At 45.2% G+C, this 27147-nt stretch overlaps 1 protein-coding gene across 1 annotated transcript; it reads right to left on the bottom strand.

The window, feature by feature from the left end:
• Positions 1 to 1385: 1385 nt before the first annotated feature.
• zfr2 (zinc finger RNA binding protein 2) lies at positions 1386 to 24662 on the bottom strand (the record flags this gene model as incomplete). Its single annotated transcript, XM_080535841.1, has 19 exons — positions 1386 to 3418; positions 3868 to 3965; positions 6779 to 6890; positions 7036 to 7131; positions 7618 to 7706; positions 9550 to 9712; positions 10663 to 10831; positions 11172 to 11434; positions 11704 to 11830; positions 12889 to 13034; positions 13722 to 13841; positions 14337 to 14473; positions 15127 to 15355; positions 16806 to 16994; positions 18318 to 18628; positions 19183 to 19413; positions 20344 to 20458; positions 21372 to 21621; positions 24610 to 24662. 19 exons carry the CDS (start codon positions 24660 to 24662, stop codon positions 3239 to 3241), a joined length of 3078 nt encoding a protein of 1025 aa, XP_080391967.1. The 3' UTR covers positions 1386 to 3238.
• Between the last annotated feature and the right edge of the window lie 2485 nt (positions 24663 to 27147).

Raw genomic sequence — 27147 nt, forward strand, 5'->3', positions numbered from 1 at the left:
GGATCAGATTATGTAAACAACTCAATTTTGACCAAAAATGGAGATCCTAGAACCTTATAATTCTAACGTCACGATATATCACAATATATAACGCATTGTCTGGAAGTGGAATTGCTCAACAATGTCATGTAGCAATGCAGTAAAGCAGAGAAGGTAGCTGGTACCTGTGGCTCGGCGATGAGATGAGATGAGGTGTCCTGAGCGGTCCAAGGACAGAGAGGAGGCTGGCGAGCGCTCAGGGATGCAGCAGGTATTTAGAGCTTAATTATAGGAGAAAGTAACGGTATAGTCTATTGCCTACAACAGGCGCTCGAACAACATAACGGTCTATTTCCCGAACGAAGCGCAGGTTGTCTCATAATAAACCTGGAGCGCCTTTTGTCCCTGAACATCTGGACTACCATCTCTTACCATTCCAGCTTCTCTGCGGGTACGGAGGATGGATAATAATAATAATAATAATAATAATAATAAATTGAATTTATATAGCGCTTTTCCGAGGCTCAAAGACGCTGATGATGGATGTACTAGTCTACCGCATTAGGCTATTATATTCTCCCTTATTCCGTTATTTATTTATTAGCGGTGGACATTGAAAAAAGCATGCAAGGGTGGAGAGAGAGAACGATCTGTTCGCTGCTTCCTCCTAGTAATAAAACCCATTTCCGAGCGCAACATCTGAAGTCCGTCTGTGTCGATGAGCCACGCGTCACTGTGCAATATTGTTGATATCCTTTCTCTCTGATGCGGTTATGAATATGCATTATTATGCATAGGGGGGGGGGTGATAGACAGTTGAGATTTTATGGTTGAATGATCTCGTATGAACAATACACCACAAGATGTATTGACAACAACATGTCGTGACGTTAGAATGATAAGGTTCTAGGATCTCCATTTCTGGTCAAAATTGAGTTTTTTACATAATCTGATCCATTAGGTGTTTATTAATGCCTGTGTGGTGTTATTTTTAAAATGTTGACATTTTTGATTTAGTTAATTCATAAAATATAAAGGTTCCATCTCACAGAACATAATGGAATGTCAAAGTTTTGACGCTCAATATCTCTGAACTGCCCTAAACGGAGATAGAACCTTATCATTCTAAACGGAGATAGAACCTTATCATTCTAAACGGAGATAGAACCTTATCATTCTAAACGGAGATAGAACCTTCTCATTCTAAACGGAGATAGAACCTTCTCATTCTAAACGGAGATAGAACCTTATCATTCTAAACGGAGATAGAACCTTATCATTCTAAACGGAGATAGAACCTTATCATTCTAAACGGAGATAGAACCTTATCATTCTAAACTCACGATGTGTGTGGCAGTGGGTTACCAATCAATAATAAAAACACGACTTCAGAAAAAACGGTTTTAAAGTCTTTAATATTGATCCTTGGTTTTAGGCGCCACTACAAAGACATTCAAATAATATAACAGCAACGTTCACACTCCATTTAACAATACAAAGTTTGATTGCAACAATCCTCCCTAAATTAAAAAACAAAAACAATGGGTTTGTGAAAGATGACCTTTTGTAAATAAAAATCAACGTGAAATAAAAAGCACAAGCTTCTTACAAAACATCTGTGCATTTCTCCAACGCTGTTCATCATACATCGTTATGGATATTCAGATCTTTTAAAATATTGCATGATTCAGTGTCTTATTAAAGTGTTCCCCTTTCCAAACCTTCAGTCGATAGCTATTACATCTCTTACAAGTATACACAAAAACAATGCAGGCACAAAGGAAGAAATAAAGTCCAAGACTTACCTAAACCCTTGATCTTGTCAGTAGATACTAGATAGTCCCTAATTCTTCTCTCCTAGTTTTTCTCACTCACTCACGACAAAGTTTCCTCCACTTACAACAGTCCAAAAAACAGATTGTGAATAGGCAAAGTGAAATGATAAAAATATGGCTGCATATCAACAACATCATTGTCATTTTTTATAAGTGCTTCATTCTCTAAGCATGCTAGACGACTGTGCAACATAAGAGCTTTCTGTAACTCCTGTCTTTGAGACAAAACATGTTGAACAACAACACTACCCAGTGATTCAATTCCTCAAAAGCTTTGAAAAATGTGGTGACCATCAGATAAAATAGAATTTCACCTCTCAGGTATATCTGACAAATTCACGGGCATCTTTTTAAAAGCAGTACTTTCTTTTCTAGACCACATGGAGAGTGCTTTTCAAAGAGTAACGTCCCCCCCCTCCCCAAGTTTCTTTTCCTAGACATTACCCCTGATCAATTTGTCATCACCTGTAGGCACAATGAACAGTACGTTTCGTTTTTGAAACTTTCTTTAATTTGTCCGATTTTAATTTGAACCTAGACCGATGAACAGAAGCCATCTTTTCCCCCCTTTAAACATCTCAGTACATGCACCTACGTTAGTCGCTCCTACAGAGTGTATCACAAACCAAACACTTGAACTGGCCTGTGCAGCCGGGATTAAAACCTTCCTTAACAAAGAAAAGCTGACAGGTGGGGGTAAAAAAAAAGAAGGAAAAAAAAGCTAAAAGTGCTTCATTAAAATGTAGGCATCTCTGTCAAGAGTACTTACAGTAGAAGACAATGGTAAGTAACAGTGGCTGGTACAAGTACTGTCAAATGGGGGGAGGTCGGTTTCAGTAGCTTGTGGGCAAATATTCTGGATATGGAATGATGCAATCGTTAGCTCCCTTAAACCTCGGTGACGTTAAAGCCAATTTTCAGCACACTTGTAAAAAGGTAGACGCGACAATTATGACATCGTCAGACACAGTGGAACGACTTCACCCCGACAGACAAACAAACAACCAAACCGAACATCAAACACCATTGTTCCGTTGTTGACTCTCTCCCGCGTTACCTCAAGAGAGGGCACGTACTGGGAAGAGCCAATGAGGGGCAGTCGTTGTAAAACTCTAACTCTGTTCTTAATTACACTGTCAGTAGTACTTTGCCCCGGCTGTGTGGGAAGATGTCATAATAGCTGCCCTCTACCTAGACGTACATCTACAGTACATGACAGTATAGTGTGGGAAAGAGTTACAGTAAAGAATATTCACCTTTACCCCCTCATCCCCTCCCCTCTCTCTAGAAGAGGCAGAAATGATACGACTATGTCAGTTATTTTTCATATAGATGTACAGGTATAGGTTATTTTTTAAAAGATAAATGTAAGTGATGTGTGTCAGTTATAGACTACGACTACACTCTACTCTAGGGGGGTGAGGTCAAGCTTCCTCTGTTGTCTCCTCCTTCTTGTCCTTCTTTCCCCCCTCCCCCTCTCCTTCCCCCGTGTCGCTCCCGTCGCGTCGCCTCTTGCGGTTGCGGGCACTGGCCTTGGACGCCGGCAGGGACTCCATCCCCAGGACCTTGTGGATCTGACGGAACGCCAGCAGCCGCAGGGCATGCTGGGAGCCGAGAAAAGGGTGGTGGTGGTGGTGGTGAGGGGGGTAGAAAATGTATTGTCATCAGTACTGTAAGTATTATAAACAGCGGTTAAATTGGGATTGTATACTACATATACTGTATGTAGGTATGTGCAATATGTCTACCGTATATATGTACAGTTTGACCTACTGCTCATTTTGTATTGTCATGAAAACATCAATAAACAAAGTTGTGAAAAAAATAAATAATTGGGATTTTATTGAGTGGAACTGTCCCTTCAAACCTTTCCTTATTACATATATCTGTTGTATGTAAATTGTAAGTCTCAAATCCTAATGGTGGAACTATGTCCCCCCGACCCCAAAAGTGACCCCCCCCGCGCCCCATAACCAATGTCAGGATGAGAGTGTAATAACGACATAACAAATCCCACGATGCATCTGTGTGTAGAGAGACCTGCGGTACGTACCTGTGCGCTGGCAGTAATGTCTTCCCTGGCTTGTTTGGTCATGTTCCCGAGAGCGTCAGTCTGGTCTTTCTCACAGGGGTCCAGCAGACCAGGCCCGTCTGAGCAGAGAGACGGACACATTTAGATCAGACTGTACGGTCCTCCAAGGACAGACTCAGATTTGGAGGGTGTTTATGGGGATAAAGCTTAAGGTCCCGTCTACACGTACAGAGGTATTTTTAAAACGTAGCTTTTTCTATACGTTTTGGCCTTTGGGTCCACACGCAAACTGCCTTTTGCAAACAGACCTTTTGGAAAAACGATATGAAGGTATTCAGAAACTGTTTTCATTGTCGAGTTTTTGACTTGTGACGTCAGAACGCGCGCCGCTATCTCTGTTTACAGTTTGGGGACTTTAAAGCCGTGGCCACAGCAGGTGGTGCCAACTGTGTTGCTGACAGGCTGCGTGGGGGGGTGGGCGGTGCCCGCTGTGCCCGTCTCTGGGGGGTTAGGAGGAGGAATCAGATGGCATATCTGTTTATATCATCCAGAGGCGCTCAAGGAGAAGCCTGTCAACGCACACGCTCCTAATGTTCTTCTGTGGTACGGTTTGGCGTTCTCTTGTGGACTGAGATTTCTTTGGAGAACGAAGATGGAAAAACCCCGTCTTCAAACATACCTGTGCAGGTGCAGACAGTCACAGGGCCTGTGAATTTATTTGAACCCCTCTGGTTGTGCCTTGGGTAGGGTTGGGTATCGTTTGGGTTTTATCCGGTACCGGTACCTAACCGATACTTTAAAAACGGTACCGGTACCGAAACGGTACTTAATTCGGTACTTTTGATTTTTTAAAATGACATAATATATATATATAATAATAACACGGTCCACAAAATTAAACAGCTTTTCACTTTTTTATTGCTGAGGCACAATATACGTATATTAGTTAAATATACACTCAAATTAAAATAAATGAAAATAAAACTCCTGCTGACTGAGGCACAATATACATATATATATATAATATTACAGTGAAATATACACTCAAATAAAAATAAATAAAAATAAAACTCCCACCTCAGCAATTCTTTTGCAAAAAGATCAGCATATTTGCCTTCTCTGGCAAAATACGACACCTCTCTTGACTTTTTTATTGTCATTTTGACTTTTGTTTTGTTTTGACATAATTGTCTAATGGCACAGATTTATAAACATAAAGTAAACAAATATTGTTTGCTCGTCATCTAGGCCTATAACTGACTATATATAATACCACTGGCTTGTTTCGATTATAGTTTAGTTCTGTTTGATATTTCCGTGGCTGTTATCATAGCACTTACAAGAAGATATACCGATGATTGTCCGCGGAGAGCTGCGTATGCAAGACAACACTGAGAGCGAATCGAGTAATAAATGATCATTAGGCCATTTGGCTTCATTCATTTCAAGGACTGTCACGTCCAAGAGAGAGGGATGATTCAGATAAACACAGGTGAATTGCGACGGTGGTCACAAACGCGATTGTGTGTGTGTGTTCACCTTTCCTGAATCCTGACTACTGTCTGAAGTGTTTGGGGGTGCGTTCGTAAATACGCTCAGGAAATCCGACCAGCACTCGTGGAACGCCTCTTGTCCAATCAAATTACTGGGTCGCTTTATGACGTTGAGCCCAGTGTGCGCTCCGGCGCTCTCGGAGCGAATTTACGAACGCAGCCCTCGCTGTGTTGCAGCTGGAGCCACAGAAATGGCGTCATCCCCTGCTTTATCTAGCGCAGTAGACAGCCTGTAGGAGACAATTTTGTTGGAGCTTTTGTTGTGAGGTCTTCTCGGTGACCTCGTAGCTAGGCTAGCTAGCGAAATTCGATAATATGATGATACACAACTGCTCAGCTCACTACCACGACACGCACTGAGTGGAAATTTAACAGGCGATGTCACGTCACGAGTCACCAGTTGACTGTTGCATGACACCGGACACCAGGGGGCGAGATAGAAAAGTACCGAAATGAGGCACCGAAATCTCCTTTGCAATTCGGTTCGGTACTATACCGAATGTAAAGTAACCGGTACCTACCGGTACCGATTTTCGGTACCCAACCCTAGCCTTGGGTCTCCTACAGAAATGACTGTCCTAATGGTTCACGAGTCAGTCCCCAATACGGCCTCCAAAACATGGGTCTTTTTTCATCTAAGCCTACGCCTACCCCTGTGGTAGAAGATAATTCATTGCCTATCATCCAAAACAACAGATGGTCTGACTCTGCACCAAGGACAAGGTCAAAATCCAACTGTGTGTTCTGCTCTGGAAAGGTCAGTTCTGCCTTCCGCCTGCATTTGATTGCCCCAAAGTCGCTTCTCCTTTTTCTGGACCCCAACATGACCAACATACCAACCCTGCTACTACAGCACATATCCATATGGACCTCTTTAACACTAAAACAGCCGTGCCTTTTTACCTACCAAAAGAGCCGCCAAAATGCTAACCTGTTATTTACACACAACGCCCACTAGTTGGCTGCTGCTTGTAAATTAGCCTTTATATTAGCTTATCCTAAAGTGATATTGAAAATGTAAGGATACTGGGTGGTAGAACGCACATATCTAGGAAAAGTCATGAAAGGAGGGTCCTGAAATTTGATAGAGTGCAAAGATATAACACTTTTTACTCACAGGGCTCACGGCTGATTGAGTAACTTTAACTTTACCATTTAGCAAAGCTAAAGCAGACGCTAAAGCGACTTACAATTACAAATTACAGGGACATCCCCCCTGGAGTAACTGAGGGCTAAGTGCCTTACTCAAGGGCACACTAGTAGTGGTGTGGTTTCAGGCAGGATTTGAACTCACAACCTTCCGATCACAAGTCCAACTCACTATCCACTAGACCACCACTACCCCGCACTAAGTGTTAAGTAAACAACGTCTCTCTCACCTGGCAGCAGGATGCCCGTGGCGATGCATTCTAGAACCCTCCGCATGGCCTCTCCTGGGCTGAGCGGCCCGGTGGCGCTGCTGATGGCCTTCTCTACCAGCAGCTCCATGGCCTGGGAGGGGGCACAAGATACTTCAGTATGTATGTATATGTATATGTATAAGCACACGCACACGCTTAATGTGTATGCATAAATGGCAATAAACGTTATCTCCATCTCCACACACACACACATAAATAACAGAGCTGATCCTCACCCAGGCTGGCATCTTGCCCCAGGTCGGCACACGTTGGCACAGATCCCTCAGCAACCTGATGATGATCACACAGGACTGCAGACCGTTGGCACGCGCCTGACAGACATCACAAACGCACACCTGTTACAGTACAGTGTTCCACAAATAGTTGTCCTACACTGACTGCATATCTACCTTGATCCTCAGGAAGGTGCAAAGCTTGAGCAGGATTGAGGATCTCTAGACTTTAGACAAATAAAAACGTTTGTGTTCTAGTTCTGTTCTATTCATTTGTTGTTTGCTAACGGAGTTTGCTCATGAGGATTCTGCATCCCGTTCTTTGGGCAAGTAGGTACTCAGAGGTGAGGTCTTGTTGTCTAATCCCCATTTCATTGTTTGTTAAATGTAGTATGTATTATTCTATTGTAAAGCGCTTTGAGTTGCATTTCATGTACGAAAGGCGCTATATAAATAAAGCTTTACTTACTTACTTACTTACTATGTTTACAAAGATTCCACACCCCATTCCTTAGACAACATAGGTGCTGTACTTTAGGGTGGGCAAACCGCCATGTTGTTTGTACTAGTCGTTCCTGCGTTTACCTGAAACCATTTTGCGTGTCTCAGAGCAGCCAGGTACTCCAGGCACTTCTTCTTGTTCAGAACGTCAGGAGGGTCCTTCTCAGCCACGCCTTCAGGAAGAGAGAGAAGTATATACAGTATGTCGCTCTCTACGCCTGAATTAGGACAAGGATGATATAACTCAACACAAATCCATCCTTTGTCATGTCTGTCGACAGTGGATTCACATAATAATCACATTCAAGAACAAAAATGGTAATGAACAAATGGAGGAAACGTGTTGACAGTTCAGGGTGTACCACGGCAGTGACTGAGAGCTGTGGTGAAATATATTTACAGAGAAAAGGCCAAGGGGGTTTCTCATCCTCCGAGGGCTCTGCTACTGAGGAAATACATTGACAGTAGATCCAGGGGTGCAAACTGGTGATGGCCCAAAAAGGTGACACTTTTTTTTTGCGGCTAACCTTAGGGGGGGGGGGGGGGGGGGGGGGTAGCGCTAGCACTAATGGTGTTAAATAGATACCGCTAGCACTAACGGTGGTCTAACAATAATGCATGTGTAAGTAGCGGCAGCCCTGACCTCAACACCTGCAGAATTACTTCGAAAACTGTTTACTGTGACTGTGTTCTCTACGCTGTCTGGAATTGTACCTAGCTCCCTGAAGCTAAAAGTTATCTCAACAGCAGATAGAAAACGGCTAATTTAGCAGAAAGGTGACAAGTTTGCACCCCTGATATCATGTTGCCTAGGTCTGCTGACACAGAGGGACACTGATCAACAAACCCAAACAGAATACAAAGGAAAATATCTTAGCAAGTTTTCCGAGTAGAAACATACAGAAATAGTAAAATGCTCATCGGCTCACATACTGTAGGTGAAGGAGTGCAGTGCTTACATCTCCCAATGGTTCTGAACGTGGCCGTGGCCTGCACGACAACAGGTAGAATTCATTAATTTATCGATTGTTACTTATTTAATTACCGGTACAGAAACCATTGTGTGGAGATCGAGTTACACTCTGACACCTTGTCAATCGATAACGACAATGCCGTTTCAGTTAGCAGGGATGAGAGATGAGAAGGGTCGGGGCAAGTTGGAAGACTTTAGAGCGCCTCTTAAACCAACTACTGACCAATCGAATGATGACTAGTACACATTGATACAGCCTACATTGTGTTCAATGTCAAAAAAATAGTCTGTCAATCTTTTTAATATAATACTGTAAAAGGTTTTAATATTGAACGTAAGTGTACCACTCATCCCTGTGCATCGTCTGAACATTGCTCATTAATTGTGACTCAACAATGGTTGCCATGGTTTCAGAAGGCCTACAGTATCTGAGCACATGTCCATTAATACACACACCCTATTGGCACAGAAAGGTCGGAGAGCCCTGCTTTAGATTCCCATGTTGGACCAAAGAAAAGTAAAACCACGGGGGGGCCTACTGGGACTGCAAATGATGGGTTGAAATTAAAACAGAGACACATTAATGGGCTGGTCCGGTGATACTCAACCCTGTTCCCGGAGAGCAGTAGTTGGGTGCCAGCCATGTTTTTGTCCCAGCCTAGCGCCGTCACACCCGACTGAACATCAAAACCTTGATCGGCTGAATCAGGTCTGTCGCTGCTGAATTGGAACAAAAAACCTGTTGTCCCGACTCCCGTGGCTCTCCCGGACAAGGAGTTAGGAGGATCACTGGACTAGTCTATTAGTTGGACTTCATTTCACGGGGGGGGGGCTAAGATCTAAGGTACAGGGGGGAAAAGCACAAGTATTGTTCTATTTGGATGAAGTCAACTTGAACTGGGCTTGGTTAAAAGTCCCATTTGAGTCTTTTTTTTGTTTGTTTTTTCTCCTTTCAGGGGTGGTTGAGTTACTGGGGGGGGGACGGGAGGGGGGTCAGGTGACACAGTGTGCATTTGGACTGGAAAAGCTGTGGCTTCTCTAACCTTTCTCGGCCTGCTCCTCCTTCTCAGGGGGGGGGGCGTCCTCCCTCATCCGCGGCGAGGTGAGAGAGACGGTCACCTGCATTTTGGGCTCCTTGCTCGAAAATATCACGATGGTGGCCTCCTCAGGATGAGGCTGCACCTCATACTGATCTTCAGAAAATGTCTGCCGGTTAAAAGGACACTGTGGATTAACTCACTACAGAGGAGGAGGCGGGGCTGGCTTTTGGACTGGGGAGGGGGTTGGGGTGAAATAGCTTTCGGAGAGGGGGGGGGGGGGTAATAATGTTAAGATTATCATTATTCAAATGATTTCACAATAACTGTATTTGAGAGATTACAAAAGCCCCCTGTGTCGGATAAGGGAGTTATGAACATGGGCATGAGCGTTAACAGTTTTACCACCGTTAGACGTTATTCTCAAAGGAACTAACTAAGTGAGTTTTTTAGCAATTGCCCCAGTCTCGCTCTGTAGGGTTCAGGTGTCGTAACCAGGCAGGGGATCTAAAGATCAGTCAAAAGCACTTCTGATGAGACACAGGTACAGCAGAGAACGCAGGAAGGAATTGGAACACTCCACATATAAACCGACATGTTTTATTCGGTGTAACGTTCTCTATTCCCTACTGTACCTGTAGGTTGTGTTTGTTTTTACCAAAGGAAAGGAACTCTGAAGTATCTATAATCAATTAAATACACTTCAAATACATCTGAACCTGAGTTATTAACACAATCAGAAGGCAATCAGTTCCCATTTCACAGTTTATTCTGCTTTCACACACTTCCAACCACCAGGTGCCTATAGGGTGGTTTTTGGACAACGAAAACGACATATTTCCCAATTTTTCTGCATTGCATATGTATGTATGTGACACCGTGACATCTTGCCCAACAGATATGATGGGAAAAGGTCTGCTTTTGTGTTTCTGTGAACATTAACAGTTCCTCAAAAAGGTTGTGTTTTAAAATGTCTGGAGTGGAATCCAACCGCAATCTTAAAGCCCCCGCCTCTCACACTCACACAGTGGATCCCCAAATCAAATGGTACTTACAGAAGCAGTCACAAGGCTGCTTGCACAGTGCTTCCATGAGAGAGAAATTAAGACTTCTTCTTACCGCTAGTTCCTTGGGCAACTCCTTGGCGATGTTCTTGAGCAGAGAGACAGTGGGCTTCTTGGCAGCTAGCAGGATGAGTTCCACGTTTTTATCCCCGTGTAACAGCAGACCCTTGGCCAGTATACCCACCCTCATCACCCCCTTCAGCATCCGTGGCTGGGAGTCAGCCCTGGGGGAGAGAGAGGGAGGAGAGAGAGGGGGGGGGGAGAGAGGGAGCAGAGAGAGAGAGACACAGAGAGAGAGACACAGAGAGAGAGAGAGAGAGAGAGAGACACAGAGAGACACGGAGAGAGAGAGAGAGAGGGAGCAGAGAGAGAGACAGAGAGAGAGGGGGGGGGGGGCATCAGTCTTTAGTACTGTTGAATACCACGTATTTGACTTCACGAAAACAAGAGAAAGACAGACAGAGTGTGAAAGTGAGAGTAAGACAGACAGACAGACAGAGAAAAAGAATAAGGTAGAGATAGACAAATAGAGGACAGAGCCTGACAGACACGCACACAGCTGACCCTTTCTCCTCTGTCGTCTCATCAGCAGCAGTAGCAGTAGTGGTAGTGGTCGCCGTGGTAGTGGTCGCCGTGGCGGCATCAGTAGTGGCCGCTGCCGCAGCGGGGGTCTCCGGCTCCAGTAGCGAGTCCGACACCAGTTTGAGGGCTCGCTCCGAGTGGGACACTATCCTCTGCACCGCCTGGAGCTCCTCCTCCACGGGGTAGATGGTGGAGTGTTTGGCCATGATGTGGCGGTCGTCAGGAGAGTCTGGACGACGCACAGGCTTGTGGGTAGAAGAGGTGGATTAAACCAGGGCCCTCTCTCTCAGAACCAAACAGAGAGAGACCGCTATACATAGATAAAGACATGGGATGTCTGGTTTCGGGTGTTGAGATGACTTTCAATTTGCTTTTTGGTAAACGGACTGCACTTATCTAGCGCCTTTATCCAAAGCGCTTTACAACGATAACAACAGGTCGTTTAGTACATCAACGGTCGGACCGAAACCTGACGTGGCGCCTGTTTTGGTGAATGTTAAATGACTCCGCTCACCAGTAGGGGGGGCACCGGCATGCCAGGCCGGCTCATGAGCGGCGGGGGGGCCATCCTGCGCCTCTGTTCACCCCAGTACAGCTGCTCCTCCTCCATCCTCCTCCAGTACATGTCCTCCTCATAGCGCCTGACAGAGGAGACATCAGACAGCACACTGTTAGGTAGAGGAGGTAGATAGATAGATATGTTACGGTACATGTGGGAATGCGGTACATGTGGGAAAACTAGGGTTAGGGTTAGGTGCTACGGTGCTATGGTTAAGGTTAGGGTTAGGGGTAGGGGTAGGGGTAGAGTTAGGGTTAGGATTACGGTTAGGGTTAGACATGCCAACATGTACCAAGTCGACGTAGCACCTAACCCTAACCCTAGTTTTCCCACATGTACTGTATTCCCACTGTGTGAGCCAAATGACTGAAAACAAACACTTGTGACATTTGTGAGTCATCATGTGAGTGACAGGCCATGTCAGGGGGGGAAAGATGAGGGGGGGGGGGGGGGGGAAGGGGAAGTGATATTTAAGGAACACGCTCCTTTAACGAAGGCTATGGGAAGCCCCTTAAGGTGGATCTCCACTGCGTAGGGGGCAACATGAACCGTGCCCTGACTCTGACCTCATCTCCCTATGACAGCTTATCCCCTAATGGAGCAGGATGAAGTCGCCACAGACTGAGACACATCAACATCTAATCTACAGTGTCCTCATCCCCTGAGTCGTGAGCTTAGAATGATAAGGTTCTATCTCCGTTTAGAATGATAAGGTTCTATCTCCGTTTAGAATGATAAGGTTCTATCTCCGTTTAGAATGATAAGGTTCTATCTCCGTTTAGAATGATAAGGTTCTATCTCCGTTTAGAATGAGAAGGTTCTATCTCCGTTTAGGGTAGTTCAGAGATATTGAGCGTCAAAGTTTTTACATTCCAAACAAGTTTTGTGAGATGGAACCTTTGTATTTTATGAATTACTAACTCAAAAATGTCAAAAACATTTTAAAAACAACACCACACAGGCATTAATAAACACCTAATGGATCAGATTATGTAAAAAAAACGAAATTTTGACAAAAATGGAGATAGAACCTTATAATTCTAACGTCACAAAGTGTTACGGTCAGGATTGGAGGAGGAGGGGGTCCAGCTGACTGGATATCAGTGTGTAACCTGAGCCCCCCCGTAGTCCTCGGCTGACCTCATCTCCATGTGCCAGCGCTGCTCGTCATCCCTCTGTCTCTTCAGCACCGCCTTCTGTTTCTGCTTCCGCAGTTTGCCCTCCTGGAGCTTCCTGGCCCGGTTGCTGGGCTTGATCTCCACCGGCAACTCAGGGTTGACTTTCTTCTACAAGGGGGGGGGAGGGACACAATGTCAAGAAAGAGTGTGTTAGGCAGGCACGTTGGTTGTTCAACTAAAATGACACGTTTCAATGAGTGAGCAAAATAGTGAGCCGGGTGCATCATTTTACATTTTTGGCATTTAGCAAGACGCCTTATTCCAAAGCGACTTACAATCAATACATTTGAATACTAAGCAAGTGAATCATCAATCCACCAGTCGTAGCAGGAAGAGTCATCCAGCTCAGGCCCGGGGGGCCATTGAAAGAAGGAAAAACCTTCTTCTATCACCTTCTTCTAAACCTAGTTTTTTTTTGTTTGTTTTGTTTTTATATAGACACTGGAGAAACAGTACAAGGGGGGCAATAGAAGTTTTTAGGGGACACAGTAGAGGGGAAAAGCGGGTGTCTTCAGGAGACGCAGTGCTGGGGGGCAGTAGATGTCTCAGGAGGAGCAGTTAAGGTGTAACCCGAAGAGATGGGTCTTCAGTCTACGACAATGTCAAGAAAGAGTTGACGCAAGTGTGTTAGGCATGTGCGTTGTTCAACTAAAATGACACGTTTCGAGTGAGCAAAACAGTGCATCGTTCTGCCTTGAGAGTCTGCCACCTAGTGGCGGTTATTTGTTATGTTGTAGTACAGCGGCAGCTGTTCTAGAAACGTCTTTTGGAGGTCCGTGCTAGACGTTTTCGTACCTTGTACTGCAGTCGATGCCTCCGTCCCTTCAGGTGCATGTCTTTAGCGTTGGGGTCGTTGAAGCTGCACTCACAGAGTTTACAGTGGAAACGAATCACCTTCCCGTCGTCGTTACGTACCTGAGGAACAACAGAGACACCGTGCAAGTCGGTTAGAAATCTAAGATATAACAGACTGTTGTAGTAGTTGTTGTAGTTGTAGTTGTTTAAAACATTGAAACAACGGCCCTCTGGACTGCACTTATATAGCGCCTTTATCCAAAGCGCTTTACAACGGCCTCTCATTCACCCATTCACACACACACACATTCACACACCAACGGCGGCAAGCTACCATGCAAGGCGCCGGCCCGCTCACTGGGAGCAATTTTGGGGTTCAGTGTCTAGCCCAAGGACACTTCGACTTGTGGCCAGCCGTGGCTCGAACAGCCGATCTACCGACCTTGCGATCGTTAGACGGCGGCTCTACCTCCTGCGCCACAGCCGCCCCGGCTCTGCCTCTGACACAGCGCTCACAGTATGAAGAGAGTATGAAGAGAGTATGAAGGAGAGGAGACGTTACACGACTGAGAATGTCAACGCCAGCGTCTTCAGTCACAGGACACGTCCTCCTACCTCCTCTACATAGTCGTGTCCCACGGGCTGGACATCCCCCTGCCCCCCCGCTCCATCCTCCTCGTCGTCACTGGGGGGCTCGCTCTTGGCCTCGTCTGGCTTGGCTGCTGAAACCGAGGGCGTGGCAGGCTTGTTGGCTGAGGAGGGGACAGACCAACGGTCAGTATGAAGTACATCCCATAATGTCGTTGGACAACAAACATGTATAATTACAGGCTAGTGTTCCAGACACAGATTAAGCCTAATACTTCAGTCAAAGGGATCTTTTGAGTCCAGGAAATTGGCCCAAATAGGTTTGACAGAGCAGAAGTTTCAGAATAACATAGACTATACAATCCTGTACAATGCTCAGGGTTCCTACAAGTTTCAACAAGTCAAATTTACGACCTTTTTAGACCTTTTTTTAGACTTCTTTGAATATAATTTTAGACCTATTCGCGACACCATATGATAGCTTTTTGTCATCCTCGAGGTGAGGAAATTAGGGATTTCACTGCCATACAGACAAAAAAGGAAGCGAATTGGCATTTTTTGGGTTCCAGCTTGATTAATTTCCGCGTAAATAGATGTGGTCGGACTGATTTCCTTGCAGGATCTCGTTTTTAAGACCTAGCACCTCATTTTTAGACAGAATAACTGCAATTCTAGACCTTTTTAGGCCTTGAATTTCTATTCACTGGATTTTAGACTTGAACTTTTAAGGCTTTTTAAGACCAGCGCGGGAACCCTGAATGCTGTACAATCAAGTTGATCCTGCACAAGCAGTGGTTGTGAGGAGAGAGAGACTTACCAACGATGGTTATTTTGGGGGGGACTGGCTTCTTGGCGGGCGCTACAACGTGGGTCTTGACAGCGTTTACAACCGCAGGCTTGGTAGGCGCGACCGGGGCGGTTGGCGTGGTGACGGAGACGGGAGCCGGCTTCCCAGCTGTCGCCGTTGTGTAAACTGGAGCAGAGTTCACCAGGACCGGCTCCGTGGAAGGGATGGGTTTACCTAGCTTTGTATGGAGCTTCACCACCTGGGAGAGAACAGAGAAACAAAGAAAACATCATTTAAAAAATAAAAAGAAGTCCAAAAACATATTGGGCTGGTTTCAGAGACAAGGCTTAAGCCTAGTCCTGGACTAAATCACACTTTCAATGTAAAATCTCCATTGAAGATGTTTTTCAGTCTAGGATTGGGCTTAAGCCTTGTCTGTGAAACCGGCCCATAAGGTTCTATCTCCGTTTAGAATGATAAGGTTCTATCTCCGTTTAGAATGATAAGGTTCTATCTCCGTTTAGAATGATAAGGTTCTATCTCCGTTTAGAATGATAAGGTTCTATCTCCGTTTAGGGCAGTTCAGAGATATTGAGCGTCAAAGTTTTTACATTCCATTATGTTTTGTGAGATGGAACCTTTGTATTTTATTAATTACTAACTAAAAAATGTCAACATTTTAAAAATAACACCACACAGGCATTAATAAACACCTAATGGATCAGATTATGTAAAAAACTAGATTTTGACCAAACATTTAGATAGAACCTTATAATTCTAACATCACTATATATTTATTAAAAGATGGAGCCCTGTCATGTCCATATTATTATTATTGTTATTATTATTTAATTTTTTTCTGAGTGGGGCAGTCCCACTCATATTTTTCATTTTTATTTGACAGATGCAGTGAAGATTTAGACAGAAAGCATGGGTGAGAGAGAGAGGAGGGTTGACATGCAGGATATGTCCCCGGCCGGACTCGAACCAGGGACCCTGCGGTTACATGGTCGACACTTAACCCGCTACGCCACCTAAGCGCCCCTGTCATGTCCATATTAATACAGTGAACCCTTCCACACATCTTGACTCATATATTTCTGTGTCCTAGACTCACCTCATATCACTATACATAGATATATACGCCTGCATTGCATTCGCATTCTCTCTCACTCACACACACACACACACACACACACACACACACACACACACACATACACACAACCCCCCGCCCCACTTGACCCTACCCCCCCCCCCAACCCTTTTTCTTTCCTTTCAAAATCTTTCCTTTTATTCCGTCACTGACATCTCAATGTTTTTGTTGATCGCTCATTTTTTGCTTTGTGTGTGTCTTGCTTTGAACCACATTCATAGACCTTAATACGTGTACAGCTAAGAGAATGGAAAAAAATGTAGACAAAACATGACATGATTGTACAAGTTGCTGAAACTGAAGTTCCCCAAAAAACAAACAAAGAGAGAGAGAGAGAGAGAACAAATACCACATCACATATGTGAGGTTAGGGAGGGGTGGAGTGGTGAGGAGGGATATCAAAGAAAACACCCAACACGTATTGCCCTTAACATCCCAACTGAGGCTAATCGGCATGCTAACAGTTGCTAAGACAGCTGCCTTCTGATATCCTCCAACCAGACACCAAGTTGTTTGATTTCGTTTCATATGCAGCGAGTGCAGCTGTGCTGACCTTCTGGTGCTTGGCTCCTCTGATGTGAGCAGCGTAGGCGTCCACCCCGGTGCAGGACACGTCACAGAGCTCGCAGCGTAGCTGGGTCTGGACCCCCCTCGGCCCGTTGCTGCTCCCCGCCTGGACACCTGACTTCAGGGCCGCCTCCTTCTTCTTGTGCTTCTGTCCCTCTAGATGCTCGCGGTACGTCTGTGGAAACAAGGATGGAACCAGGTCAGAGGATAGACTCCAACCCGTGTCTTATATCATCTCCCTCCCGTAGTCTCAGATCCTCCTCTGCCAACCAACTTGTCATCCCTTCTGCCCGCCTAACTACTAACTACTATGGGCGGGTAGTGGTGGTCTAGTGGATAGTGAGTTGGACTTGTGATCGGAAGGTTGTGAGTTCAAATCCCGCCTGAAGCCACACCACTACTAGTGTGCCCTTGGGTAAGGCACTTAGCCCTCAGTTACTCCAGGGGGAATGTCCCTGAAATTCGTAATTGTAAGTCGCTTTGGATAAAAGCGTCTGCTAAATGGCAAAATTATAATTATTATTTAAATTAATCTAGAACCTTCAGCCGTTCTGCTCCCCGCCTCTGGAACTCTCTGCCACCTAACATACGCAATATTGACACTCTCACCACATTCAAATCCAGTCTTAGAACACACCTTTTCACAATGGCTTACTTGGTTTGATCTGCTGTATTTTGTTTGTTGTTATATCTGATTTTGCTGTTTTTATCTCATTTTGCTTGTTGATTTTAATGTTTGGATATGTGGTTTTAAACTGTATTGTAAGGTGTCGTTGAGAGCCTTGAAAGGCGCCCATAAATAAAATCTATTATTATTATTATTATACCAGTTCCGTGGAAAGTATCTACAATGAAACAATGGTTAGACAGTTCTAAGCTAGTCCTACAATCTGTCCAATCTGAGGCGTTTTACATTTGAATTCAAATTTGCATTCTATTTACATTTTCTATTTTAAATATTTTTCTATATACAAAGTACAGGTTTATTCTGTTGCCAACGGTATATCCTCAACTTTCCCTTTCAGGAATCGTCCAGGGCAACTGACCACCAATCAACCACCTCTATGAAAACTCTAGCCAGGGTTCCCACACCTTCTGAAACATCACATTCAAGCACCTTTCAAGGACTTTCAAGACTCAATTCCCTCAAATTCAAGGACCCAACACGGCATAGTTTGAGACAGAACCAGATGAGAATTTATATAATAGGAACTATCCGCTCACAGACAACAATTCAAAATAGAGGCTTGAAAGTGAATTTTGAATATATAATTTTTTTTTTTAGAGAGAGAGGAATTCAAGCACTTTCAATGACCCATGTCTATTTTCAAAAACTTTTTAAGGCCTTGATTTTTGTTTCTCAAATTCACAAACTTTCAAGGATTTCAAGGACCCGTGGGAACCCTGTCTATCAAAACCAATCCAAATCTCATTGGGTTTCAAGCCCCCCCCCCCGGTCCATAGGGGAAAAAAACAACCAGTGTCGGGTCGGTCCTACCTGTGGTCCAGCACAGCTGATCTTGCAGATGTCACAGTAGTGCAGCTGGGGCTGCTTGGGCGGGCCTTTGGGCTTCTGGATCTTGTTCTGGTGGAACATGGGCTTCTTATAGGCGTTGACCGCCGGCGCGGTCACCATGTTGCTGCCCGCGTTACTCCAGGAGGAGCTGGTGAGCTGCTTGGGGGGAGGCTGGAGGGGAGGCTGGGGCTGCTGGGGGGGAGGCTGGGGCTGGGGGGGAGGCAGCTGAGCAGGCTGGTAGTAGGAGGGGGTGGAGGTGTAGCCGCTCGTATCATAGCTGGAGTAACTGATGCCTGTGGAGGGGGGGGAGGGGAGAGAGAGAAGTGAGATGAGAGGGAGCGAAAGGGAAGATGGGGGGGAGAGAGGGGTGAGAACAAGAGGGGGGGGAGGGGAGAGAGAGAGAGAAGTGAGATGAGAGGGAGCGAAAGGGAAGATGGGGGGAGAGAGGGGTGAGAGAAAGAGGGGTGAGAACAAGAGGGGGGGAGAGAGAGAGAAGTGAGATGAGCGAGAAAGGGAAGATGGGGGGAGAGAGGGGTGAGAGAAAGAGGGGTGAGAACAAGAGGGGGGAGGGGAGGGCGAGCCGAAGGGGAGAGACTGCTAAAACACATACACTGACAAAATATGCGAGCTGTACTTGAATTTCACTAGGGTCGATCCGTAAGGCTAAATGTAGCCTCTGTGTCTTAGGCTGCGTTCGTAAATTCACTCTCCGCGCGCCGGAGCGCACGACCGGGTTCGACGTCATAAAGGGACCGAGTCGTTCGATTGGACGAGAGGCCGTTCCGTGAGTGCCGATCAGATTCCCAGAGGGGAATTTACGAACGCAGCCGCCTTTAGTCTTACTCACCCGAGTAGGAGGTGGCAGCTGTGGAGTTGTAGGAGGAGCAGGGGGGGGTGTAAGAGGAGATGGAGATGGGGGTGGGGGTCTGCTGGACGCTGGTCGACACCGGGTAGATGTTGTAGCTGGTGGACACGGAGCTGGCGGGGGCCAGGGGCTTTAAGGCGGTGACCTGTCTTTGTGGCGGGGGGGGCTGGCTGTACACGGTGCTGACGGCGGGACTGTAGCCGCTCTTCACACCTACTGGAGAGGGAGAAATAGAGAGGGAGAGAAATAGAGAGGGAGAGAGAGAGAGAGAGAGAGAGAGAGAGAGAGAGAGAGAGAGAGAGGGAGAGAGAGAGGGAGGGAGAGAGAGAGAGAGAGGGAGGGAGGGAGAGAGGAGAGAGAGAGAGAGAGAGAGAGAGAGAGAGAGAGAGGAGAGGGAGAGAGAGAAATAGAGAGGGAGAGAGGGAGAGAGAGAGAGAGGGGGAGAGAGACCATCACAGAGACTGCTGACTGGAGATGCAGGACATACAATATTCCTCGAGTGGTCAAAAGAATGTACTAGAGTACTACAGTCAAATGATCTGGCCCAGCTGTCCATTCCCATGAAGAGTGTTCAACAACATTACAGGTTCAGGTTCACAAAAACACCCTCTGCCGTCGCCAGACCCCAACACACCAACACCACCACAACGGGCTGCTTTGGATAACTGTTTCAATAACTGTACCTTTTCAGGCAACGTGTCAATAACTGTGAATCCCGCTAACAATTAGGTTATGATTTGTTTTTGGCTCAAAGGCGAAAAAAGTTAATGTGGCCTAGCCTACAATGCAATCGTTGATCTTGTTTATGGGACTATATTCTGTGGCGGAAGGATATATGTATTCTGAAACGATTAATGATTGTAAATTAATTAATTTCATGTTACAACTGTGTATTTTTTTATATTATGTGGTAGCTTTTGTAGAAAAGCTATTTAGCATTTGATGGCGGGGGTTGTGGAGACATTTACCACTGGTACAGGGTTTTCACAACCACAACCACAACCACAACCACAACAACCCTCTACCAGTAAATGTCTCCACAACCCCCTTCCTCTCATGGTAAATTGCTTACATTACAAACCATTCGGTGGAACTTGTATCATAATAGTCATCCTGCGTGTGAGAATAACTGTCTAAACGTACCTGTCTGGTAGTAAGCTTCTGTTGGTGTTCGCTGTGCGGGGGCGATGCTGGTCTGGTAGTATTGCTTATTGTCATAACTGGTGACGGCTGGGGGGCGTCCGTAACTGTAGTCGGCCTGGAGGGAAGGTTAGCCAGAGGAAACGCAAATGATGTCATACAGGGCCACCAGGACGAAAACATCACGCCACTTGAACAGTTTCTTCCCCAAAGCCATAGCCCTCCTCAATAACTCCTGATCATTGCACCTTGCACTTTACATGTTCTTGCACTTAGTTGTACAGTATATTTATTCATAATATTCACTCATACTGGTACTGTATATTTTGTCTTGAGTTTTGTTGTATTGTTGTCTTGCTGTTGTATGTACTGTAACTTGTTCAGCATGGTAGAATACCAAGTCATGTTCCTAGTGCACTGCACATGGCGAATAAAGTTGAATTGAATTGAATAGCAGCCGCATAGTTGTATGACAGAAATGCAATGCAGGATCAAATTCAAATGCAGCAAAGATGCAAACACAAGGTAAGAATTGGGCAACGGTAACCATCTTTATCTTACAGTTTGTTTCTGCTATGGTGCAGTATATATGACAACCAAAAGCTCTTGCTTTTACAAACAGTAGTCAATAGACGAGCTAATCATGAGTAGGCTAGTGTTCATTAATGTCTAGTGTTGGCTAGTAGGCTAGTGTTCATTAATGTCTAGTGTTGGCTAGTAGGCTAGTGTTCATTGATGTCTAGTGTTGGCTAGTAGAGCTAGTGTTGATTAATGTCTAGTGTTGGCTAGTAGGCTAGTGTTCATTAATGTCTAGTGTTGGCTAGTAGGCTAGTGTTCATTGATGTCTAGTGTTGGCTAGTAGAGCTAGTGTTGATTAATGTCTAGTGTTGGCTAGTAGAGCTAGTGTTGATTAATGTCTAGTGTTGGCTAGTAGGCTAGTGTTCATTAATGTCTAGTGTTGGCTAGTAGGCTAGTGTTCATTGGATGCAACAGGATGCTAGTAGGTAAGTAAGAAGGTAAACGGGACTGACCGCCTCCGTGTACACCTGGTACGGCTGTGGGGTGGCCGTGGGCTGGGGCGTGGGGTCCGGCTGTCGGTACCCGTAGTCTGGGGGGGCGGGGTGGGTCTGGTAGGCGGGGTACGGAACGGAGGCCACAGGTCGAGCTGCCTGGGCTGGGGCCGGAGCGTAGGAAGCGGTCACCGCGTGGGCTACAGCGGTAGCAGGCTGGACACTGTAGCTGGCTGTGGTGGGGTGGGAGTAGGCCGGGGGAGGCTGGGTGCTGGAGGAGAGAGAGACAGGAGGGGAGAGAGAGAGACGAGATGGAAGGAGGAGTGAGGTACAGGGGGAAAGAAGGATGCTTCAATTTCAATAAACCAAGTAAAGCTTTGGGGTTAGTGGAGAAAAACAGTGAATGTAGGCTATATCCTGGTATATGATTGTGTCTGCATCAAACAACACTAAATCCTTTACCAACCTTGCCAAACAATGAGAACTGTTTTTTTGTTGGCAAGGCAACAGTGTGCCTTACAGCTTGTGGAAACCAAGACATCTTAGCATGTCCTCATATTTTGGAAGCATGGCTGGCCTTATTCATTATAACATACTGTCATGTAAGATGTATGCAGCAGAAACTAAACTATGGCTGGATGGAGAGAGACCAACGCATTATCTATGAAACAGCATCATGCATGATTTACCTACAGCCCACACCGCCACTCTGAGAGCTATGGACTGTCTTGACCTGAACACCTGATCTTTTGGCACTTTTTGCACTTCTTATATTTATATTTATTTATTACTTTTTGCACTGATGATGTTGGTTTGCACTGTCTTGTCCTGTCTTGCACCTGTCCTGTTGTAAACTGCGCTCCACTGTCCCAAACCACATTCCTAACATGTTTACATGTCATGGCAATAAAGTCTTCTGATTCTGATTCTGATTCACTTGTTTAGTACAGATTTAGTAGCAGCCATTGTCAAGCTACCAGTACCATTTTACCCAGTCCATCATAAAACTGAAACCAAGAAGTAGCTTAAACCCTAAAAACCCAACCACTAAAAATACACCATTAAAAACACCACCACCACCACCACGGTCTGTTGCGGCCTTGTGCATGTCCCATAAATTACTCATGAGCACTGAAGTACGAATACAATACACACTGTATCAATTAGCCTACAGCGCAGACCACAGCAGGCTACTGCTCAAAGTTTAAGAAATCTATTTTCGGCAGAATATGCAATGCCAAAAGGATGACCTTGCAAGACAAGTGCATGGCAAAATGATTAGTAGTCCTCGGGATGCAAATGGACAGCAGTCACCACATCAGGAATACAAAAAGCATCTGTGTCAGCATCTCTGTCTGGGATTACAAAAGGCCTTGTGTCAGAAGGGACAAGGACAGTTGGGCTACAATTTAAGGTCAAAGGGAGAAGACAGACAAGTATACAAAATAAACCGCACTTGGTTATGAGTCATGGTTAGGGTCACTGGCGGACTCAAGGGGGGGGCAGGGGGGGCGACCGCCCCTCCTGGTGCCCCCACGGTTGAAAAATGTGTCTCTTAAGTGCCCTTTTGAGTGGCAAAAATGCCCTTTTGAGTGGCGAAAATGAGAGGACGTGCCCTACTGGTGCCCCTCCAATGGTCTAAACTTGACCATGTGCCCCCACAGTTGAAAAACGTCACACTAAAGTGCCCTTTTGAGTGGCAAAATTAGAGGATGTGTCCTATTGGCTGCCCTTCCAATGGTCTAAACTTGACCATGTGCACTGATGGGGTCCCATGTTGTGCAGTAGGTGCCCTTTTTTTCTTTTCGCCCCCCCTGCCCTTCAAACAGCCTGAGTCCGCCACTGGTTAGGGTAGAATCTGAGAATTCTCAAAGAATCTGACTGATAGACCAACATAGTAGTGGTATCCTTGGTTTTTGGACTTTATTTCAGCCATTGAAGTGACACATGAGTACAAGCTATGAGTATGAAATGTCAAAAATAACTTTTACTGTAGCTGAAATGGTCTCTCAGTCTGTCTTGTTAGTCTCTCGTTGCCAAGCATCGAAGTCGTCTCGAAGGGTGAGAAGAAAGAGGAGAGCTGTCTTGTACATTCAGGAGTGTCAGTGGCAGTTGTCAGTCAGTCAATCAATCCCAAGTAAGCCCAGTGCTTAAGACAGAGACAGACTTTCTCATGGTCACATCATTGTGATCATCTGACTGCATCATCAGCTTTGCCATTACTACCTCTGATTGACTTATTGTAAGTCGCTTTGGATAATAGAGTCTGCTAAATGACATGTCAAATGTACATTTACCTGGTGACTGACATTGACAGCTGTCAAAACATAGCTGTCAAATCTCTCCACCTATATGTGTATGCATGCAGATACATAGGTGGAGAGATTTGACATCTATGTTTTGACAGCTGTCAATGTCAGTCACCAGGTAAATGTACATTTCATATGTCATTTAGCAGACTCTATTATCCAAAGCGACTAATCTCTCAACCTATGTATGTGCATGCATGCAACATACATGGACATGCAACTGTCTGTTCTAGTGGGCAGATCAGATGTGCTCGTGTCTAGTAGTCGACGCTTACAACGTTGTAGTGACAATGACAACTTCATCTTGTTGTATGCAAACATGTAGGCTATTTGATATGCATATATTGGCAGCTCATTTCTCAAACCCTAACTTAATGATGTCATTAGACAGCGTCACTGACTGTCAAGTTAATGTGACATTGTACCTGGATGAGTGACAACCAACAACTACAGGAGACATTTCTAAAGCTTTGACTGGATCACACTGGTAAAGATGCAAAACGGAGTTACAACAAATTCGTTCCGATCAGAATCTGTGACAGAAGGCTCGAGTCAGTCTGCAAAAACCCAAATCCTTTTTTCTCCTGCTAACTCGAGCATGCTATCTTCCAGATCCAGCTGGCTCTATCTTGCAACATGCAAAACCCCCCCACCTAATCATGCATGAATTCCTCCAAATGTGACAGTCTTTTTAATGGTTTCCTATAAAATCTAACACCAAGTGCGATCTAATAAATAAATGCTAGCCGGGCAACACTCAGCCTAGCCTAAACTAGCCTCACTAGCTTCTCCTGATGCATCAGACCAGGGCCCTGGAACTAAGAATCGCACCAGACAAGGTGGTCGGATCATGTACAACTCACGGTGCATTAACGAAATCGTATGCATTGGTTTAACATAAGACAGTGCATGCATTCTGATCAACCAACACCCGATATCAGTTGCATTACCTGTACTGCGGACCGGCTCCATGCGTGAAGCCATAATAATTGCTTGCAGCCATCTTGCCATCTACTGTACGAGGCTGGAGCGATCCGCTCGCGCTGTCACGTGTCCGTCATCTACCACCACATTAACTCTGCAGGCGCTGATACTATACAGATATAATATAATATAATATATATTTAGGGTTATTTATTATATATTTATTATATTATATTATATTTATTATATATTTATATATATAATATACAATTAAATTAATTAAATTATACCGTGACGTTAGAATTATAAGGTTCTAGGATCTCCATTTTTGTAAAAATTTAGCTTTTTGGATTTCGTTGGAATCAATAGACGAATGTTGCCCTGTCTGAAATTATGCATAGGGTATATAATAGGTATATTTTGTTGTTGTTGTTCAATGCCACTGTCAATGCAACAGCGTGCAAATCAATTGTGCAATTGTATTGTAACCCATCTTCTCAGTTCAATATGGTACAGTTATAGGCATTATGCATGTGCATGTCCACTCCTGGTCAGAAATGCATTGGGGGGTTTAGCATGAAGAGGATATTGGAAAAATTACAAAACAATGACATGATTATGTCTTATGCATGATAAAACCACCAATGCCACCACAATGTTAATGCACAAGTGAACAAGTGTGCATGCATCATCAGAGAAGTGTCACAATAAAAGGTATTCTGGTGGGTATCGCCCTACTGACCGCCTGCCCCTATGGGCAGAGATCTGTGCCACTAGAATCTGAATCTGAATTACTGACTTTGAATTTGAATTGCTCAATTTGAATTAAAAAAAATGTAAAAAAAAATATTCAAATTGAGCAATTCAAATTCAAAGTCAGCAATTCAAATTCAAAGTCAGTGATTCAGATTCAGATTCTAGTGGCACAGATCTCTGCCCATATGCCCCACCTAACCAGCCTGAATATAAGACGAAGCTAGTAGCAAGAATGCTTGATGGTGGTGGGGAAGTTCTGCAGGCTGCAGCTGGGCAGAAAAGGGGGAGAAAAGGAGGGGAGGATGGAGGGGTGGAGCATCATGCGTGGCGAGAAATGGATGAGAGGGATATGATTGGTGGGGAACCCAAGTAAGACTGAATGGGTGAGGTCACTGAGTGTGTGTGTGTGTGTGTGTGTGTGTGTGTGTGTGTGTGTGTGTGTGTGTGTGTGTGTGTGTGTGTGTGTGCGTGTGTGTGTGTGTGTCTGTGTCTGTGTGTGTGTGTGTGTGTGTGCGTGCTAGGGGAGGGGAGGGGTAGATGTGTGAGAGTAAAAGATAGAGAGAGAGAGAGAGAGAGAGAGAGAGAGAGAGAGAGAGAGAGAGAGAGAGAGAGAGAGAGATGTTGTTGCCAGGGAACAGTGGGCATAGAGGACCATTCACAGCACACAGACAGCAGCGGTTTACGGAGTAAAAGACACACAAAGGGAGAGGTGGTTATGTTATTAACATGATGTTTCAAGGATAAACAGGCAGGCAGGAAACAGAAGGGAATCCCCAGTCTACTGTCGATGACCTGCTTGCTTGGGATGCTGATAAAGGAACAAACCTGATTCTGAATATGCTGAAAGGGTAGTAGAACTACACAGGGTTGCACAGACTGTATAGTGTGTGGATAGGAACTGGAGCTGATGCTCTGGCTATTATAGGGTGGGAGGAAGAGAGAGATTCTCAGAAACAAAACAGGATTGAGTATAGTATAGTATAGATATCTCAACATGCAGAGGAGGCAAGCAGACAGAGTCATCTTGATACCAGCCCAGATGAATTCCAATTAAAGGAGGGTTGTTTAGGGGGGAACTCTCCAACCATCTCCTTCTTCCCCCAACAAAGGTGGAGGAGGGAGGGGGGGGCCAGGGGGCGGGCGGGGGATACCAGAACAGAGCTGCCCCCTGTCTTCAGACACCTGCTGCTGCCGCCTCTGGTTGACATTGGGAACACGGAGGAGAGAGAGAGAGAAAGGGGGAGACTCGTCCCGTGCATCACCTTGGGTTCTGGTCTGAAGGATTACAATCTGTCTGATCTTTGCATCCGTGAGTGAGGAGGGAGGACGCACAGGGAAGGACGGAGAGAGAGAGAGAGAGAGAGAGAGATCTCTTACTGCCCCACGTGAGTACAGCCAGTCAGACCAGACACCCTTGCGTTCTTATTCTTTTCACTGTGTGTGTGTGTGTGTGTGTGTGTGTGTGTGTGTGTGTGTGTGTGTGTGTGTGTGTGTGTGTGGCTCAGTGTTGGCTCAGCACTACTGTAACTGACTGTTTTCATAATGTCAAAATGCACTGATGGTATTTATGTCCTTTAGATATTGTACATGTATGTGGACATGAATAAAGCATTTAAAATGTGTGTGTGTCAAGATTAGATTATCATGGCTGTGCCTTTCCATTGTATTCCGTGGTGATGGTCTGCCTCACATACAGATATTATACCTATACTATACCTTCTGATGCTGTACCTCTATGCCTTATATCATTCTGATATCTTCTTGGTGCAGATGCGTCTCTGTGTGCATCTGTCTTCTAAAATACATCC

Source organism: Nansenia antarctica, assembly GCF_963989245.1.
Source record: "Nansenia antarctica genome assembly, chromosome: 7".
Taxonomy (NCBI): domain Eukaryota; kingdom Metazoa; phylum Chordata; class Actinopteri; order Argentiniformes; family Microstomatidae; genus Nansenia; species Nansenia antarctica.